General features: G+C 36.9%; 1 protein-coding gene across 1 annotated transcript; it reads right to left on the bottom strand.

Annotated features, from left to right (window-relative positions):
• LOC127965999 (melatonin receptor type 1B-B) lies at window positions 1-20,441 on the bottom strand. Its single transcript, XM_052566780.1, has 3 exons — window positions 20,177-20,441; window positions 19,836-20,084; window positions 1-2,688 (listed from the first exon to the last, which is right to left on the bottom strand). The coding sequence occupies exons 2-3, from the start codon at window positions 20,029-20,031 to the stop codon at window positions 1,841-1,843; spliced, it is 1,044 nt and encodes a 347-aa protein (XP_052422740.1). The 5' UTR covers window positions 20,032-20,084; window positions 20,177-20,441; the 3' UTR covers window positions 1-1,840.
• Between the last annotated feature and the right edge of the window lie 331 nt (window positions 20,442-20,772).

Raw genomic sequence — 20,772 nt, forward strand, 5'->3', positions numbered from 1 at the left:
TCACGCTGCATGGAACATTTTATTATGGCGGGAGGATTAAATCGCACATTGTCAAATCAAGTGAAAACAAGCACAGATAACAATAATACATTCAAATCAGGTCTCGTTAATACTTTCCCTTTTGCCAGTAACCTTTATCTTAATCAGAATTCCTGCTGCGTTTTACTCGCAGATCATTTGTTGAAGAAGATATATAGTTTAAGAATCATGCACATTTCCTGGCAGAGTAAGTCATGAATGACATTTAATGTTTGAAAGATAAGAGGGGAACACAGATTGAAACTGATAACTGACTGACCGCACGCTGTCACCGTTCACTTTGAAAAAGCTAAATCCGCATGAAGTGCTTTTTTTTTTTAAAGATTGTGCTTTATCTTGATGTGCTGGAAGCTCTTCGCTCACCAAAGCTGTGTTGACGTTACATTTAAATTAGGATGCTCTCACAATTTTATTTGGTTTGATATGACAAACTGATTTGGTATATCAGATACTTTCTGTCAAAGCATTAACATTTGGCACCTTGATTAAATATATGGATTTTTTTTATATATAATTCACGTGAATGTTCAAGTGTAAGGCAGAAGTTCTGAATTGAAAACAACAAATATGTGATACATACTTATTTATACAACATATACAACAGACCCACAAAATTTTACAAAATGTCTTCAATAAATAGTCATGGATCATAAACAGTCCATAAATAAATGGATTTAAAATTAGTTCATTTAACTTTCAATATAAATGGTGAGTTAAATATTTCTTATTAATAATAATAGAGTTCTGAAATGGATCACAACATCAAAAATAAACAACCAAGGCTCACTGGAAATATGTACTGTAACTGCCTACGTTCCTAAATGAATGCATCTGTTCATAACATGATTCACTGCATTTTCCAGATGAAATGAACACTAGAGACAGTAAAACAACACCTTTCTTTTCTTTTTACACAAGTTATGATTATGGGACAGATTATTGATGAATAAATAGCTTGTTTTTGCATGGTTCCTTCCACAATACTATGCAATGGCCTCAAAATACTTCTGTCATACTGCGTGATTTGTAAACTAATATGTTTTATCATATACATGACATAATTTGCTCCATTTGAATTGCTTGACTTGCTCAGTAGCTCACCTGGTATAGCATTGCATTTGTGATGCAGGGTATCCTGTAAAACACAAGTCATGACACTCCACAAAAGAGCTCAAAGCTTTAAAGCTAAAATGTAAGGTTTGCTTCAGCAAATGTGTTTTTCTCACATTTGCTTTTCTTAACATTATCGGTAGGGTTTAGTTTAGGTGGTATATTCATTTCAAATGCAATGAAGCAATTTTGCGCCACTCACCTGACATTTAATTTCTAAATTGCCATGCTACAAACAATGTAATAAAGCATTAGGTTATTTATGTTCAGTGTTTCAGAGAAAATAAAACTTGCTAGACAGACTATTTTGCTTTGAAACTGCTGAAAAACTTGCTACAAGCAATGCAAAATCATTTTGCAACTATTTTGTAGCCTCAAGAATGTCATTTTCATGGTGATGTACTGTTTAATTAACCTGCATCTCCAATGGGGGGAAAAAAAGAAATGGTTATAGCACTGCTTGTAGACATGTTACCTGAAAAAATTCAGTGAAATGTACCCAAAGCAACATGTTTCAGGTTTTGCAGAAATTTAGGCACTCACAAATTTACAATGAGCCAAGGTTGAAAATAGAACAAGCACCCTGAGTTGCACATATAAAAGTCAAGTGTTCACAGTTCAAAGCATAGAAATTTGCTTCATGCATCCTTGACGTTTCCTTCTGAACAGTGATTGGCTGAAGAAAAAAAAGTCACTCATTGTTATTGATGGCTGGTGAGGGTTTGCTCCTCATCCCATCTGTTGCAGCCTTGGAGGTCTCAGTCACAAACCTCCGAGGAATCCAAACCGACGTCAGGATCCGCATGTACTCCTTTCGGAAGTTCCGATTGAGGAGTCCATAAATGACGGCATTGAGGCAACTGTTGAAATAGGCCATAAAGTAGCTGACCACAAAGAGCCACTCTGGAATACGTGGAGCCATGACCTCTGGATCGATGGCCACCACGAGACCGATTAGATTGAGTGGAGCCCAGCAGATTGCAAATAAAACGAACACCACGAACATGGTGACGAAGTTGCGCAGGTCGCTGGGTCTCACCCTCGAGCGTTCCTCGCTCTTCACCTTCCTCCTCACCTGTATCACCAGAACCCAAATCCTCAGGTAGCAGAAAGTCACCACCGCGATGGGCACCAGGAAGTGAACCACCACCACCACCACAGTGTACGAGCTGCTGGCGGTCTGCGTGAAGGTGCAGGAGTAAACGCGAGGGTCATAACTCAGTGAACCCACAAAGAAGTTGGGAAGAATGGCGAGCACAGTGAGCACCCAGATCAGGGCCACTAACAGCAGCGTGTTACGGAAGCTGTAGAGACGTCCGTAGGCAAAACTGTGACAGATGTAGCAGTAACGGTTGATGGCGATGCCAGTGATGTTGAAAACTGAGCCGATCACACTCAGGCCCATTAGGAATCCGCTGACTTTACACTGGGTTTCCCCCAGAGACCAGCCGTCATGGAAGATTGCGTACAAGACCAGCGGGTAAGGATAGAAAGCCACCACCAGGTCAGCGAAGGCCAAACTGACAACAAACACATTGCCTGTGCAAAAACAGAGTGAGAGAAAGAGGGCTTGTTAATAACTTCATTTCTACTAGCACAGATTGATGTCGATTTGATAGCCTACTATTATCCCAACTGTGGCAAAATCAAAGAAAATGTATTACTAACACCTGCTCCTGGTGCCCCTATGTTCTGTAAAGTTTATTTCCAACCTATTTCAGCTCACCTGGCCTGTGATTTTTCAAGTGATCCTGAAGAGCTTGATTAGCTGGTTCAGGTGTGTTTGATTAGGGTTGGAGCTAAACTCTGCAGGACAGTGGGTCTCAGAAGCAGGGTTGAAGACCTAGGTTGTGTTATGTGAATAAAATTAATAAAAGATGCATTCAACAATTTCATTCAACAAGGATGCAATTTAAAAAGTGACAAGTCACACAAATATACAATTTTTTTTTTTTTCAGGATTCTTTGATTAATAGAAAGTTCTAGAATAAAATATAATAATCATTATATGGTAACACTTTAGATAACAACCCACAACTTACTGCGCAAGTAAACGGAATTTACAACGTAACTTTTTTTGGAATTATAGTGCACCTATTCAGTACCTCTGTTTAGGCATAAGGTATAATATGTTTGGGGAATAAGGGTCTAATAATCTGTAAAATAAAATAAAAATTCTACAGTAAGTATTTTGAAAATAAGGGGTAGCTATTCTAATATCATGTGGCATGTATGACCTAACAACAATCTTATATTTGAATGCGATTTAGCAAAAACATACAAAGTGTACTTTTTTCATAGCCTACACATTTAACATGCTAGTAATTGTTTTGATCCAAATGCTCGGTTGAAACTGTTGGGTTAGGAAGCTGGCTTGATTTGACCCAATTTGGGTTGATATCAGTAATAAGTAACCCGACAGTGCTGGGTTAGGAATGTGGAGGACGTGAAAGAGAGTATGTAGCAAAGTCACGGGAGTTCAAATGTGAAACGTTCTGTGTGCGACGAAATCCGTGGCTGCGGTGCTTAAGCCGGGAACATGTGTGGAAAATAGGAGAAAATTTATCGAAGCACAGACAAGAGACAACTGTCTGGAGTGTGTTCTTTTAAAACTGGAGCAGTGAATACAAGAAAACGAATCGAAGCAAACAGGAGAGAGATTTTTGAAACTGACTGGAATGTTATTTTAAAACTTGTTGTATGTTCTCACAACATTGAGCAGCGACTGATGAGTGGTAGAACCGCAAACTGTGAAGGACATAGATCAAAACGGTAAAATCAAAGATGGTAAAATCCTGTCAGTTTGCTACAATAAGCTACAGTATATAAGTATAGAGTTGATTTGCTTTTGGTGTAATAACTGGTGTAATAAATTGTAATCTTTTATTAGGCTATCTTTTGCCTGTGTTGTTACTCTTGTCCTATTGTGTGTGATTTAAATTTTTAACCCCATTTTTGGTTCATTTAACCCAGCAGTAGGCCTATAGTAAATTTTAAACAATATTTGATAAGCAATTTGTTGTAGCCACTACATGGAACAAGGGGGAAACAAACATCTCTTTAATTTGCAGCCCGCAAATGTTGTATTTAATCTGTAACTACATGGAACAAGGTTACTCATGAATTATAAATCATAGCAGAAACTCATTAATGTATTTCACTGGATTTTGTTGTTCGGTAATCTCCATCATGTATCCTTTAATAATAGAACATGTACCCCATAGTTAAAAAATACCTATAGGCCTATAATAAAATACCAATATAAAATTATAAATTAAATTGTAATCATATTTGTCAATATCAATACTATTACTGAAATGTTCATTAAATAAATACAACTTTGTAAGCATTAAATGTTTCAAAAACATTCCAAACAATGCAGCCAATAAACTTTTGAAAGGTCCTGTACACTGACCCTACCCTTCTTTTTATTTTGTATGTTAAACTTTTCTGTTGTCACGAAAATGATGTTAGCTGTACATGAAAATCATGAGTTATGAGTCCTCTAAGTATGTTTATGCTGACTGAAAAAAAAAAAAAAACTTTTCACAGTATACCTGTCACTTTTGTTGCACTGATTCCTGCCTTTGCACTGCCAATCATGTTTTATGCTTTAAATTGAATATAGGACTAAACTCATGTGGACAACAAGAATTAAGACTGACAGAGCTACAGAGTGAAAATAAAAGACACAGAATGAATCACATCAACTTCAAAAGCAGGATCCCCGGGTAGTGTGAAGCCTTTGATTACACTGTGACAGCAGAAAACACATCGCTCCGTAATACAATGTGCTCTCTTCTTGCCTCTACCCTCTCAGATTAATCTCATGCATGGTCTGCTGTGTTAAATGTTCTATGTCGAGCAATCCTTTTACTCACTTTCTCATGTTAAACAGTCACCGTTTATAGCCGATGTATAAAGAGCTGACTGAGTCATCTAAATATTCCAGATAGCCCTTTATTCTGTGTTACCGGTAACAAATATCTGCATACAGATACATTTGCTACAGATATATTTAAACTGTAACTTTCATGGAAAAAAGCAGCATAAAACTTGATCTATAGCAAATACATTATATGTAAAATACATTAAATATGCTAAGACATAAATATTTGCTTTGTGTTATGGTAATGATAAACTGGGGAAATATGTGCTTAATCATAATAACTTTATAATAATCCTTATTAAAAAATTATCTTTATGGTGCTAAAATTAAGATTAATTTTCTTTATGAACAATAGTCTTTTTCTTTTCTTTTTTGGATTGAAATGTGATTTCTTGCCAAATTTAAAGAGACTCACCTTTAAAAGAATAAGAAATTATTTTATCAAGCATGAGTGGTGAACAGCTTCAATGAGGCACACATTTTCTCCTCATCGCCTACATCTTTTTAGGCATCCAGACCATTTTACCATTCAGTCAGTGTCTTTCTCCCACCCAGCCCTAAGACTCTGAATGAAACATGAGGGCCATAAATGCAAGGACCCCCATTAATCAGATTGTCCTGTTGAAAGTGAAGCAAAACATTTCACTTGGATTTTGTCAGATATCACTAACAGGAATGCATATACAAAATCAAAATGCTTCCTTTTACATAAAAATTAGAAGGGAGGTGGGGAGGGGGGCTGTTTTCCCCCATCCTTTTTTCGGCAAATGCTAAAAAGTATTCCTGGCACCTCTCAGCATGACATTAGCGAGATCATAACCCAATATTCTCTGCTTTTCATCATGGTGGCCTTTAAAAAATATTCAAAAACCTAAAAACTGTTTCAGTCTGTCATGTTGAAACAACACTGACTTTACTCTTTTCAGCTATTCCCTTTTCTTAGCTTTATTCAGAGGATAAAGCTAGAGTCTATGAAATGATAAACACAATTACCCTGACCTACCTGAGCCCAACCTTTCTTCTCTGAGCTTTCTTCTCTTTTCTTTAGACTTTTATCCCCAGACACTATAATTCAACCAGAGATGAAGCACATTCAAGGTCATAGCGCTGCTCTGTAGATGAATGTATTGTGAAATAACGCACAAAATCAGCTGCTATAAATACCTTTTTTGTGTGTATGTGTTCACATATATGAAGAAACCAACCTGTGTTACGTGTATATATATATTTTTAAATCTCTTAAGCCACTTAATGTGTGAACTTCACTATATCCTAATCCTCTTAAAAAAGGTTATTTTTTAGTAATGCCTTTAGTCATAATAAAAGCTCCTGTTTGAATTCATATTTATTTTTTTACCTTTATATAACTAATCTCAGCAATTTTAAACATTATCAGGAGATAATTATTCAGAATACTGATGTGTTTTCAGACAAAGCTAAATAAGTAAATGCTGCCCACTGAGCCATAACAATAATTGCAGATCTACAATACCGCATGATAATAAAATAAAGGATGATATATTATTGTGTGCACATAATAATAATGACTATTATTATTATTATTATTATTATTATTATTATTATTATTATTATTATTATTATTATTATTATTATTATTATTACCCCTGCTGTCCATTTAAAGCAAGGTGTCCCCCAGGGATCTGTTCTTGGTCCACTATTACTATCATTATTTACATACTATCTCTGTATCTAATCTTTTAAAATTGAAATTGAAATTTCAAATTGAAAAAACATCAGCAAATGAAGAAAACATCTTCATCAGTTTGACAACACAAGTGTTGCAAATCATCACATGCATATAACGAAACGAGCTGCAAATCATCACTACACATGCATATAACGAAACGCACTGCAAATCATCATAACACATGCATATAACGAAACGCGCTGAAAATCCTCACAAAACATGCAATTAACAAACGCGCTGCAAATAGCACTGACCAAAATGGAAATGTTTCAAGGAGACCTCAAAAAGTGTCAGACCCCACTTGGATTTGTTTATCGTGCAGTGGCTACTGGTCAGTGGAGATGTTGGTGAACTGAAAGGTGAGTTTTTTTTTCTTTTTCTTTTGGATATTTGCAGCGCGTTTCATTGTATGCATGTGTTGTGATGATCAGCGCGTTTCGCTATATGCATGTGTTGTGAAGTATTTGCATCGCGTTTTGTTGTATGCAAGTGTTGTGAGGATTTGTAGCGCGTGTCGATATATGCATGTGTTGTGATGATTTGCAGCGTGTTTCGCTATTATGCATGTGTTGTGATGGTTATATATATATATATATATATATATATATATATATATATATATATATATATATATATTTTTTTTTTTTTTTTTTTACAAAAATTAAGCTTTTCACTTCATAAGATGTTAACTGATGAATGTGTGTAGTTGTGTGGATTATTATGATGATTACTTGTGGATTGTTATGATGTTTTATTAGCTGTTCAGATTCTCATTCTGATGGCACTTATTCACTGCAGAAGATCCACTGGAGAGCAAGTGATGGTAAATCTGTTTCTGGTTAAAAAACTAACTCATCTCGGATGGCCTAGGTGTGAGTACACTTTCAGCAAACTTTCTTTTTAAGGTAAACTATTCCTTTAATAGCACATGAATATCACATATTGAGATATGAAATGGAAGAGTGAGAAAAGCAAGGCAAATAAGTAGGTACAAGAAGATGTCTTAGTTATTAAAATAGTTACAGTGTAATGGAAAACCTCACAGAGGAAGCTGGGGAAAAGTTCTGGAGGGAGAACAGAAGGCAGGGGTTTTTATTCCATGTGTAAGGCTCATTATAAAAGCACTTGAACAGGGTCAGACTGGGTTATGAAACCCTCAGAGTACAGTACAAAATGATATGTACATGCCATGCTCACCTGTCAAAGACTTTAAGAGCAAAAAAGAAGAGCAACAGCTGTAAGACACACAGACACTTCTGTTTCAACATACCCACAAGACAAGTGCCCTTTTTTGCTTTTCCTTGCGGATCTGGACAACCTTTGCAATTTTGTAAAGCCATGTCAAACACAATAATACATCTTGACCCTGCATTTCCCAAGGATTTCTGAGGAAATCCTTCATTGCGTACAGGTAGTGCATTTAGCAAGGTACAGAATCTCTTGGGGATGAATATACAGTTTGAATCATATGCATAACAATATAACTGAACCTTGGAAAAATTGAAAGGTCCATATATCTAGAGAATGAAGACAGAAAATAAAGCCAAATGATCAACAGAAAGCTGATACTGTACATAGTAAGTCTTTAGACTTTAAAGGTCCCATGACATGAAAATTTCACTTTATGAGGTTTTTAACATTAATACTAGTTCCCCAAACCTGTCTATGGTCCCCCAGTGGCTAGAAATTTCTATAGGTGTAAACCAAGCCCTGGGTGTCCTGCTCTGCCTTTGAAAAAATTCCCCTTATGTCGTCATAAGGGGAAAGGGTACCTCCCCTTTCTCTGCTTTGCCCCCCCAAACATTTACATTTAATTCTGTCGCAATGTCAGCACAGGTGTTGCAAACAGACTTTTACAGCATTCAACAGCACTGCCACAAACAGTGAGTAACAGTGTTCATTAATGCCTGATCTATGATCATTGATTTATGATGTGTAGCTAATTATTCAAGTTCACACAGACTTTCTTTCTAAATCATTTAATACTGTTTATGCATCAGTGAATCAAGCCAGTGACCAGTAAAAGAAGCTCTTACTGTATTGTATTCATGTCGATATTGTGTTTGATGTTAGTTGTGGTGAGAGCATTTTGTGAGAGAAAACGCGTTGCAATGACGAGATCAATGCATTCACGCGATAAACAGACTCTGTCTACTAACGGTGCATCACTGCAATGATTCATGTGATGGGAAAATATATAAAAAATAATGCTATAATCAACACTTCCACTATATGTTAATCTAGACAGCTGTAATAGTAAAAAAAAAAAAAAAAAAAAAAACTAGTAAAACTAATTTGAGAGGGGTTCCACAAGTAATACGCGTTTCGAATGCAAAGATGTCAGCCAATCACAACAGATGTCGTTTACTCACAACAGAGTCTCACAGCAGACACGCCCCTTTAAACAGAGCATTCAAGCCAGAGGACTAAAATCCTGAAATAAAAATGCCTTTTATTTCTAAATTTTAAATGTAAAAATCATACTTACAATGTAAGTACACATCAGGAAACATTAAAAAAGCATTAAAAAAAGAAAATAATCCACATCATGGGACCGTTTCATTACGCTGTCCATGGTGCTGAAGTCAACACACCATGGGCCAGTTTTACTAATAGCTTGCGCCAGTGCAAACTGTATTTTGTTATTACAATTTTACTGTAAGCTTTTACTAAAGATGCGCAGTGAGGACTGATAAAATGTTGACATAGTTAGTTTTTGCGCTGGACCTTATTGAATATGCATTTATAGGAGTTTCCCTTTCAGACGAAAAATTAATCGGAGGAGAGTATTCCAAATGCATTAAGCAATGCGTTTTACTAACGGCTGCACTCGTCGCCATCTTTATTTCTTTATTCTTTATTTTCAACTATGCTAATTTTCCCTGCACTTGGTATATTGCGTTGGTCGATATGTTAATGAGATGTCGTGAGTTCTTTGACTAGCGTGTTGTTAGTAAATCAATCGCAGAAATTTTCGCTCCCATCTCCGCTGTTTTGGCATTGCGCTCTCACACTAATTTGCCATGTTTAGTAAAACTGGCCCTAAATATACACTAACATTCAAACGTTTTTCATTATTTTAACTTGTTTCAAGTGTCTTATGCTCACCCAGACTGCATTTATATATATATATATATATATATATATATATATATATATATATATATATATATATATATATATATATATATATATATATACAATTTCAATTAAAAATTTTGTAACAATCTAAAGGACTTTGCTGACATGTCTGATTAATTTAATGCATTCTTGCTGAAAGAAAATTTTAATTTATTAAACTATATATATATATATATATATATAACTTTAGAACGGTAGTTTATTACTCCAGATGTTATACAAGAAAGTAAGCTAATTGGAAGGAGAAAGAGGTTTAAAGGATTGACTTGTGCTCTGACTTGTTCCATGTTCCTTTCATTAAACCCCAAAAGAAAATAAACTTGTGATGATTGATTTTTTTCCAAAATAAAACTTCTTGGTCTTTCAGAGTGAAAGGTGATCCAATGTATAATTAGAGGAAATTGAACTTCTGATGGAAGCCCTTGTTCTTGCTGAGTGTGGCTTAGGGTTCACTTCAAGCTCAATTCCACTTAAGTTCAAAAAGTGTAATTACTAATGGAGGAGGATGACCTTGAGGAACTTCACATGCAGCCTAATTTATGTGCTCATTAGCACAGCATCTGCGGTGTTACTCATAAATGATAAAATCTGAAACCACATGGAGACCCCTCGACTGCATATAATTAAGGATTAAAGGAAAAAATCAGAAGATACATTTAGAGCCTTGGTGTTACACAATATTATTGACAGCGATTATATTATTGATATGATTGGTTCTTTACCACATACAGTACATATACACATCCTATTATACGTTCATCATTTTTGATGAAATTACAGTAATAAAGACAAAACGAGGCATGATGCAGACCAGATTCAAACCCGGATTACCTACAGTTTTCATATTACATTTACATTTAGTCATTTAGCAGACGCTTTTATCCAAAGCGACTTACAAATGAGGACAATGGAAGCAATCAAAAAAAAACAACAAAAGAGCAATGATAAGTGCTATAACAAGTCTCAGTATAGATAGATGATAGATAGATATAGATAGGTACTTTTCTGTGTCTTGAATGTGGTAGTTCCCTTGTTGTCTATGGGAGGGTCAGAGAGCCCACAGATTTCATCAGAAATATCTTAAATTGTGTTCTGAAGATGAACATGGGGTTTCAAGCAGATTCATGAGCGCCAGACTGCTGCTGATGCTGTGGAGCTCACATCTCCGAAAACGCTGAAGCAAATTTTCAAATGGATGCTATCTTTATTAACAAACTACGTTTGAAGTACAAACAAGTATATTCCCACTAAAATTACTTTTTAAACTACATTTCATGACAGAAAACAGTATTTTTTTAATTATAGTGGTGATACAAACAGTGAAACGGCTGTTGAAGTTCTGTTGCACTCTTATATCAACTCTTATCTGCCAGTCAGATCCGAGGACCAGAAAAAAAAACTGTTTATATATATATATATATATATATATATATATATATATATATATATATATGTGTGTGTGTGTGTGTGTGTGTGTGTGTGTACTGTAATGTTATTTTATTTTTTTATATTACATTGTTTCCATTTAGATGTTAGTGATCTTCTTTATTACACAAAGGTTACTTCCTGACACAAGAGAGGGAAAAAAATGACCTGTCTTTTGATCACAACCTTTTATAATTTCAAAGGTTTTTATCAGTGAAGAGCTTAGCATTAAATGTGTAGTTTAAATGTTTAAAATATAAGCCTTGATCATGAAAGTTTACAGCACTTATAGATATTAACCAGGGTGCAGCAGGGTGAAGGACTCGGATCAAGGCAAATTACTGAGGAACCAGTTTTCTGTTCCTTTGGAGTGATATATTCACAAGGTCATTTCATACTAGGTAAAATATGGAAATCACATTATAAGGCTATTGCAACTTTTGAGATATGAAAATGAGGATGGTGACATGTTTTTGTTGTATTTTTACGGATTGCAAATTGTGGCAGTGGTCCAGTCCTGGGGATATAAGGACTAGAAATTATGGAAAACTGGACTGAGGCCCAAAAAGTGCGGCACCAAGGGCTAATCCTAATTGTTTCCCCGAAGCATGCACTCTAGTAGCACCAATTGACAAGCACTACTATTGTGCCCTTGAGCCATGGCCACTACTATGAACTAGCATGAAAGAACGATAGTTGAATTATTATTATTATTACAGTTATTATCAGGGTACTATTGTGAATGTACAGAAGAAAATCAATTATTGAATAAAGACGTTATTTTTGTTTTCTTATTTTTAATGATGTCCTTACCTTTCTGGGCCTTGAATGTAGTGGTTGCATTGCACTGCATTTTATGCAGAGCCAGAAAGCCCTCAGATTTCTTTAAAAATATCTTAATTTGTGTTCCAAACATGAGTGAAGGTCTTATGGGTTTGGAACAACATGAAGTTGAGTAATTAATGACAGAATTTAAATTTTTGGGTGAGCTTTCCCTTAAAATATGTACTACACAAAAAGCTCCCATCGCAAACAAAAGCTTGACCTTTCTGAACTAGAATTTGTTGTTTTCCTCTCAAAATATAACTGCTGCTTGAGTGCACGTCATTCTACCAACACAAATCGAAAAAGACTATATCCCACCTGTATAAAATCACACCGGCTTCTCTACAATCCACCCTGTGATCAGTCAGCCCACTCTGAACCTCAGCATTCCTTTCAGCCAAACACTATTACATCATCCCTCTGAACAGCCACATAGAAAACAGTATCTTCATTGAAGGCCTCTGTCAAAATGTCAACATGTTGACCTTTGACTCCTTCAAAGTGAAGCAGATGAGTCATGGAGTAATGTAAATAAAATGTCTCAGATTGTGTTATGTAACTGCAGCATAAACGTCACAAAGGTTCAACTTAGGCTATGTTTAAAGCTTTCGTAGGATGATATATGTCACACTGAGTTTGCTTAATTTTTCTCTTTTTTCAGAAAAGTGTGGATTTTTATTTCATGCTGATGTTGAAGTAAAGCTTTAAAGGGTTTAAAATGCTTGAGGCATGCAATCTTTGATCAGATCAAAATTGGGTTTCATGAAATTCAGATTGTGCGCCTCAGCCCACAATTCCCAATGATCAAATGATTCAGTCCAGAGCTTTGCATTATTATCACTGGTTATAGGGTGAAGAACGATGGATTTTATTAAACTAAAGTGATCCGATAATGCCTCAATGTACGCATACATAAATGAATCTCAAAAATCTTGCAGCACTTTTTTTTGCTGGTTCTCTGATTTGTGAAATCAGGAAAGATGGGTTTGAAAATCATGGTGATGCCTCAAACTGCCTGTCCAGGGTTTTGCTGTTTTATCTCGTGCCAAGGTACAGTCAGCATGCAGCATGTTAAAGAGAGTGTTTACCTATAAAGCAAAGTTTGCAGAGCTACAAAACACTTCAGATTTAATTTAGTTCAGTGTCATTTACCATGCTTTATTATGGGTGATACTAAACATGGCGAAAATGTTTATTTCTTTTCATTTTGATGATTATAACTGACAACGAAGGAAAATCCCAAATTCAGTATCTCAGAAAATTTGAATATTAGTTAAGACCATTACAAAGAAAGGATTTTTAGAAATCTTGGCCAACTCAAATGTAAGAACATGAAAAGTATGAGCATGTACAGCACTGAAACCTTAGTTGGGGCTTCTTTTGCCTGAATTACTGCAGCAATGTGGCGTGGCAAGGAGTCGATCAGTCTGTGGCACTGCTCAGGTGTTATGAGAGCCCAGGTTGCTCTGATAGTGGCCTTCAGCTCTACTGCATTGTTGGGTCTGGCATATTGCATCTTCCTCTTCACAATACCCCATAGATTTTCTATGGGGTTAAGGTCAGGTAAGTTTGCTGGCCAATTAAGAACAGGGATAACATGGGCCTTAAACCAGGTACTGGTAGCTCTGGCACTGTGTGCAGTTGCCAAGTCCTGTTGGAAAATGAAATCGGAAGCATGAAGTGCTCTAAAACTTCCTGGTATACGGCTGCGTTGACCTTGGACCTCAGAAAACACTGTGGACCAACACCAGCAGATGACATAGCATCCCAAACCATCACTGACTGTGGAAACTTTACACTGGACCTCAAGAAATGTGGACTGTGTGCCTCTCCTCTCTTCCTCCAGACTCTGGAACCCTGATTTCCAAAGGAAATGCAAAATTTACTTTCATCAAAGAACATAACTTTGGACCACTCAGCAGCACTCCAGTCGAGACGCTTCTGATGCAGTCTGTTGTTCAAGAGTGGCTTGACACAAGGAATGCGACAGCTGAAACCCATGTCTTGCATACGTCTGTGCATAGTGGTTCTTGAAGCACTGACTCCAGCTGCAGTCCACTCTTTGTGCATCTCCCCCACATTTTTGAATGGTTTTTGTTTCACAATCCTCTCCAGGGTGCGGTTATCCCTATTGCTTATACACTTTTTTCTACCACATATTTACCTTCCCTTCGCCTCTCTATTAATGGGGTTGGACACAGAGCTCTGTGAACAGCCACCCTCTTTTGCAATGATCTTTTGTGGCTTGCCCTCCTTGTGCAAGGTGTCAATGGTCATCTTTTGGACAACTATCAAGTCAGCAGACTTCCCCATGATTGTGTAGCCTACAGCACTAGACTGAGAGACCATTTAAAGGCCTTTGCAGGTGTTTTGAGTTATTTAGCTGATTAGAGTGTGGCACCAGGTGTGTTAAATATTCAACCTTTTCACAATATTCACATTTTTGGAGATACTGAATTTGGGATTTTCCTTAGTTTTCAGTTATAATCATCGAAATTAAAATAAATGAACATTTTAAATATATCAGTCTGTGTGTATGGTTGGGGGGGCATAAAAAAGATTGTGAGTGGTTCAAGGACAACTGCTATTGTCACCGCAACTATCCAACTGCAAGACCTTTGGTTTAAAGTGCCTCCTGAATGATACATCCTGAGACAACAACATCATGGTCCACTGAGAATCAAGGACACATCTGTTAAATTGGACGGAAACAGAAAGAGTGGACATATTTTTGTTTTATGCATTCAAATCCAAGCATCCTTTGAAAAGTTTAAAAGAGGCTGTCGTCCTGAGAAGAGACAGGCGGAGACAAACAGTTACTGCTGTGAACCTATCATCAAGTAAACCTGAAAGCAAAGCAGAAACCCTGTCTCCTATTTGAACCCGCTGTAGAGTGAAACAAGAAGTGAATACAAATACTTCGGTAGAGGGTTTTTTTTTCTACCTGTTAAATTTCAAATGCCTCCCTGGGCAATGACATTTGCTGGTACTTCAGTGATGGAAAGACTGTGAAAAAAAGAAAATAAAAGTGAAATAAGGAATAAAGGACACCAGCAAAGTTCTATTACAGCGGTGAATTCACTCGTGACAGGCTCTCCTGGTTCCACTATAGCTCAACTGGGCTGAATGAATTGAAGATAATTATAAGATATTCTAAACCTTTCAGCAAAACAAGTCAAATTCAATCAGGTAGATACAAGTACTCTTCATAGGGGGTGTACTAGAAAAAAAAAATCATTTAACATTTACTGTGTCATTCATGTGATGAAGTACATTTTCATGCCCGATTACAATGCTCAAAAGGTCAGTAATTTTTTATGGTTTTTTGAAAGACGTCACTTATTCTCACCATATTATCAGATAATTTATTAGATTAAAATACAAACAATATCATGAAATATTATTACAATTTAAAATAACAGATTTCTATTGTAATATTTAAAAGCAACATGTATTTCTTTCTTATCAACATTGTTATCAACAAATACCTTGATAAAGATACAATCCAAACGAACAGCATTTATTTGAAGTAGAAATCTTTTGAAACACTGAAAAAGACATTTAGGCTAATGTATAATCAAATGAATGTGTCCTTACAAAATAATTGTTTAATCTTATTATATAATCTCACTAAAAACAAATGTTTGAACAGTAGCATTTGACAAAATATAATGAAAAAAAATGATTTTTAAAACATATTTTTAGGATAAAAGATTATTTATCAAAATATTACACATAATTTTCATTGGAAATAAGTGTGAATTTAAATCATTTCACTGCTGTTGCCATGTCTCTGGCTCCTGTTCGAATTTTAACATGAAAAAGTAAATTTATTAATAAATATTCCAAATAAGTCTTCTTTATTTTCCTCTCTCCTTTTTTGAGCAAGATACAGTTGCATAAAGCAATGAAAATAGTAATGGATTCTGTAAAATTTTGTGGACTTAGGATGCATGTCTCAGACTATAGACCTTAGCCATGTTAAACTGTGATACTTCTGGAAACAATTTTACTGCTCTGTGAGGAGGGTCTATTGGCACTAAATAACAGCAGGTGGGCTTCTCTCTTTCTCTCTGAGCACAGTTCATGCAGACTTTAGACTGCAATGTGCATCAAGTCCACAGCTCTCTAGCTCAATTGCTCAAGGGTCCAACATGACAGTTACATATGTTTCTTTTAAATGATTACAAAGCATTCAAGACAGATATAGAAAGTATTTAGATTTGAATGAATGATCCATTGCTGTCCGTGGTGCTGAACTGAGTCACATTATCATCTTCATGGTTGTCTCTGAGGACACAGGATGTAGATTGCGCCAACTGCTGATGTTGCTGGTGGGGGTCTTTCTTTGAATTCTTATGTTCTTCCTTTATTTCTTTCTTCTTCTAAATGTCAGAAAAACAAACACCCATCCGTAATGTTTATTGGTGTTAATTTCTTTGGTCTCCCTGTGTCTGTTTGAGTGACAGGCAGAGGTGTTTCCACACTTGTGCAGGACATGAACACCCTGGCAGGTGGTGAGGACAGCAGTTCACTTTCACAAAGCTCAAAAGCCAAAATGAGAAAAATCAAGGAGAAATTCAAAATCGCTCAAAGACTCAAAGAGAGAGAGCAAAAGCAGATACACCTCATAGGGGAAGCACCACAGATGCTGAAAGGCTTTGACAACTCTGCGGATGGACACTGACCCGATTTAAGTTTAATCACACATAGCCCTGAGGCCGAGAGAAAAGCAAGAGTGCACATAATTCCCCTAGAACAAACACAGAAAAAGAATCAAACAGAACATTTCTCCAAATATTTCTTAAAGCAATAGTTTACTCATAAATGAAAAACATCCACCTTTATGTTGCATCAAACCTATTTTTTGTTGAAAGCAAAATCAGGATTTTGAACCATGAATATTTAAAATGACTAGTAACATTATGTTGCTTTTAATGTTTAAGACATATTCTTAATGGTTTTCCATGGTTATGAATTTGAACCACAAATCTTTCACTTAATCTAAACCTACAGCTAATACCATGCCAGTCAAAGTCATTTACCAATCACTAATCTTCTCCAAAGTTTTGGCTTTAAGCCCACTAAAGTATTTTTATCTGACTTAAAGCAAAATTACAAGACTACACTTCCCTGATCACAGAACAGAAACACCCTGTCTGCCGCCACTAATTTTTATGGTCTCCTGTGGTTTACAAATCCATTTTAACCACACACATACATCAGTGCACACAAACACGTGCCGACTGTAGCACTGACCACTGTAATATCCATACTTGTGTGGCACAGCAGGGCCTGCCAGGAATCTGACAGCAGGAGGACTTCACTTGGCACTCACCCCCTTTCTAGAAACACTATTACATAACCACACAGGGGACAGTGCAAGGGAGCGGGGCCAGTGGACAGTGATACTCAAGAAACCCTGGCTGCCATGTGCCTTCAACTGTCAGCTGTTGGAGTATCACTGAAAGAAATAATTAAAACAAAATTTAGCTGAGAATATATTCACTCTCAGAGCATAGATACTGTATAAATGAGGATTTACAGACATTTACCATTACATCACTTGCTCACCAATGGATCCTCTGTAGTAAATGGGTGTCATCAGAATAAGAGTCTAAACAGCTGATAAAAACATCACAATATTTCATAATTATGCATAATTATGTATGTTTTAGCTTTAGGTTAAGTAGATGTGGATTGTTGTGATGCTTTTATCAGCTGTTTTGACTCTCATTCTGATGGCACCCATTTACTGCAGGGGATCCACTGGTGAGTATATGTAATGCTAATATGAGTACATTTTCAGCTAATTTAAATTTCTAGATTAAATTTCCTTTAAATGTGAACTCGACATGGAAGTTTGACTAATAAAGCATGGCATCTGTTCTACATAACATAAATGGAGAAGCAGAAGACATGGAAAGAAGAGTCTTTTTATACAGTCTCTTTCATACCCACCCTCTCATCAGAATGTGTTTCGTTATCGTAAAAGACTGAGATTTTAACCAGTCCTAAATCTTTTATATCCGCGCTTCACACTGGGTGATTATGCGGTGAATCTGCAACGGGATTCTGCGAACATATGATTTTACTTCCAAATACACTTGTTTGGAGAACAAGGCTTTCAGTTTCTGTCGTTTCTCAGCTCTCTGCCCTTGTTAGTTCACACGGCGCACACCACTAAAGATCCGTGTGGTGTTCCTTGCTGCTTTAATGCTTCTTTGGGTGTTAGTGACAGTGTTATTGGTTGCGTGAGATGCCTGATTGGCCCTGGTAATGACAAAGGGCTGAGAGATGAAGGAATAAATTCTACTCCTTCACAGAAAATCCACTCAGGCGAGAGGCGAGAAGACAGAAGCAGTCGCCACGGCCATCGGGGGGGAAACCACGCACAAAATCTGACAGCATTCATACTCAATCTAATGAGCCGTTGATGCCACCTCCATGTGCTCGAATTGCTTTGGAGGGGGAAGACAGAGAGAGTCAGGAGTGTCTATCAGACAGAGGGTGATATAAGACTGTGAGTGCACCTTTGAAGCAGACAGGTCTGGCTCTTGCTCAATGCGAAAAAGCTCCATGCTTATGTCTCTGCAGATGCACAAACTGTCAAGGGGTTCTGAATACAGTCCAACTCAATTGCATCAGTGGAACAACACCACAAACATACGTACACATATTGTCAAAGGCACTGAAAGAGAAATCTGTCTCTCCTCTGAATCCCTCAGTGTCACACATCATAAGAACAACCACAGTGTGACATCATAGTTCAACAGTTGTTCCCAAAAACACTTTTTAGACAGGATTATGTGTAAAAACACAATGCATTGTTAGGGATCAAGTGGGTAATTAGATTTAACATCAATTTGAAAACATCAAACACATCCATTTACAATCAAATAAAGGGTATAATAAGGCTTAAGAGGGTGCCAGATTTTCGCTGATGTATACTGTACATCCAATTATGCCAAACTACAGTCAAAAGTCTTTGAAGCCCATACTGCTGAGAGCGATAAGCTGCTGTAAATTTTTCATGACATGGTCAAGGTGAAGTGAACTTAAAACTACCAAAAGCTCAGACTTAAAAAATGCTGAAACAAGGAGTTTCTCCACAAAATGAACTTGCGAGTGACAAAAATATTGATATGGCTTCTGAAAACCTCAATTTCGTTATGCATGAGCATATCCAATACTAAAATATTGCATTTTAATTAAAACAAACTTTTAGCTGTTCATTAAATTGCATACTTAAAAAAAAAAAAGGCTGACTTCTGCTATTTGGTTGGAATGGTTACATAAGATGTTTGCCAAATTCAAGACTTTTATTGCTATAAAGTAATCCTTCACTAAACACTATGATGTTGGTAAACAAGTCAATAAATCAAAAGTGAGATAAATAGTTACACTTAAATGTGAACAGTTTTTCATTTAGCTCAAAACCCTTAAACAGCACAGGCAAATATGTTAGACAGTAGAAGCACGTTTTATCACCATGTATAATTTACACCTAAGGCAGGATGTCAAAAGAGATTCTTGTCAAGTAAAGGGGAAACAAGTCGACTAATTACTTCATTCAGTACATTATTCATTATCTGTATCCCCGTTTAACACTTGAGCCTAATGGCACGTGAAGCGCTGTGCCAATGAACAGCGCGCGAATGTAGTGCGCATAGCCCAGAAAGATAAATGAAAGCTCACCAGCATTTCTCAGTTTCCGATTCCTGAACACCGAAATTATGACTAACAGGTTACCCAAAACATCCACCACAGTGGTGAAGATCAGCACGCTGGCCAGCACCGCTATTGCCCAGGCGGGACGCGCGCTCGAACCCAACGCGCGACCGACGTGCCCCAAATCTGTGCTGTTCGTCAGAAAAGCGATATTGTCTGGCATCCCGGAACAACTTGTTCTCTGAGGTTCGGTTTGTTAAAAGTTATTCACGCGACCTGTTGAAGTAAAGAGAGAGAGAAAAACTTAAACAAAATGCGTTTGTACTTGAACATATTTTATGATTTACTTATATTTGTATTTTCCATACTTGTAAAAAGCGAGTCATTCCAGATAGCTTAAAGCAGAAGTTGTGAACAGTTGAGCCATACATCTTTGTCGCCTCTGGTTGATCCACGCTCCTCTTCCCTCTCTCCAGATATACGAGATAGAGTCCGTCTCGACATCTTTTCAGCACCTCAAACTCCTTTCTGTCTTGTAGTTCAGTTGTCTGTCTAGCGCAAATGTTCAGCGTGCTTCCCCCTCACCTTAAAACTGCTAAGGAACTGGAGAGTCTTGGCGCCGCGTTGCCCCATGGCGACCGTTACGCTCGCTCCAAGTTATTTGTTAAAGCAGCTGCTCGGAATTGTAAAAACAGCGCGTGATCAGAGGGGAATCTGGCCAGATGATTGGCTTGTGCTCAGAGCTTGGACAAATCACGCACATCACAGCACGTCTTTTATTTGCGCGGGAGTTGTCATAACAACCCCTTCGCGCTTCTAAACTGAGGCACAAGGCTGGATGTGCTTACACCTCGTGTGTGTGTAATGTAGTTTGTATAAAAGGTGGGTTTTGTCCATAGATGGTTTTGTCAGGCAAACAAAATATACTAAACGTTGTGACATCTAAAAGAAATTAAGGTTTTTG

This window comes from Carassius gibelio, chromosome B10, assembly GCF_023724105.1.
Source record: "Carassius gibelio isolate Cgi1373 ecotype wild population from Czech Republic chromosome B10, carGib1.2-hapl.c, whole genome shotgun sequence".
In the NCBI taxonomy this organism is placed as follows: domain Eukaryota; kingdom Metazoa; phylum Chordata; class Actinopteri; order Cypriniformes; family Cyprinidae; genus Carassius; species Carassius gibelio.

Excerpts from the sequence above, each read along its gene's own strand:
- LOC127965999 (XM_052566780.1), bottom strand. The coding sequence starts at position 20,031 with ATGCCAGACAATATCGCTTTTCTGACGAACAGCACAGATTTGGGGCAC. Across the intron at positions 2,689-19,835 it reads TCGGAAACTGAGAAATGCTG|GCAATGTGTTTGTTGTCAGT; the intron begins GTGAGCTTTCAT and ends GTTTTTGCACAG.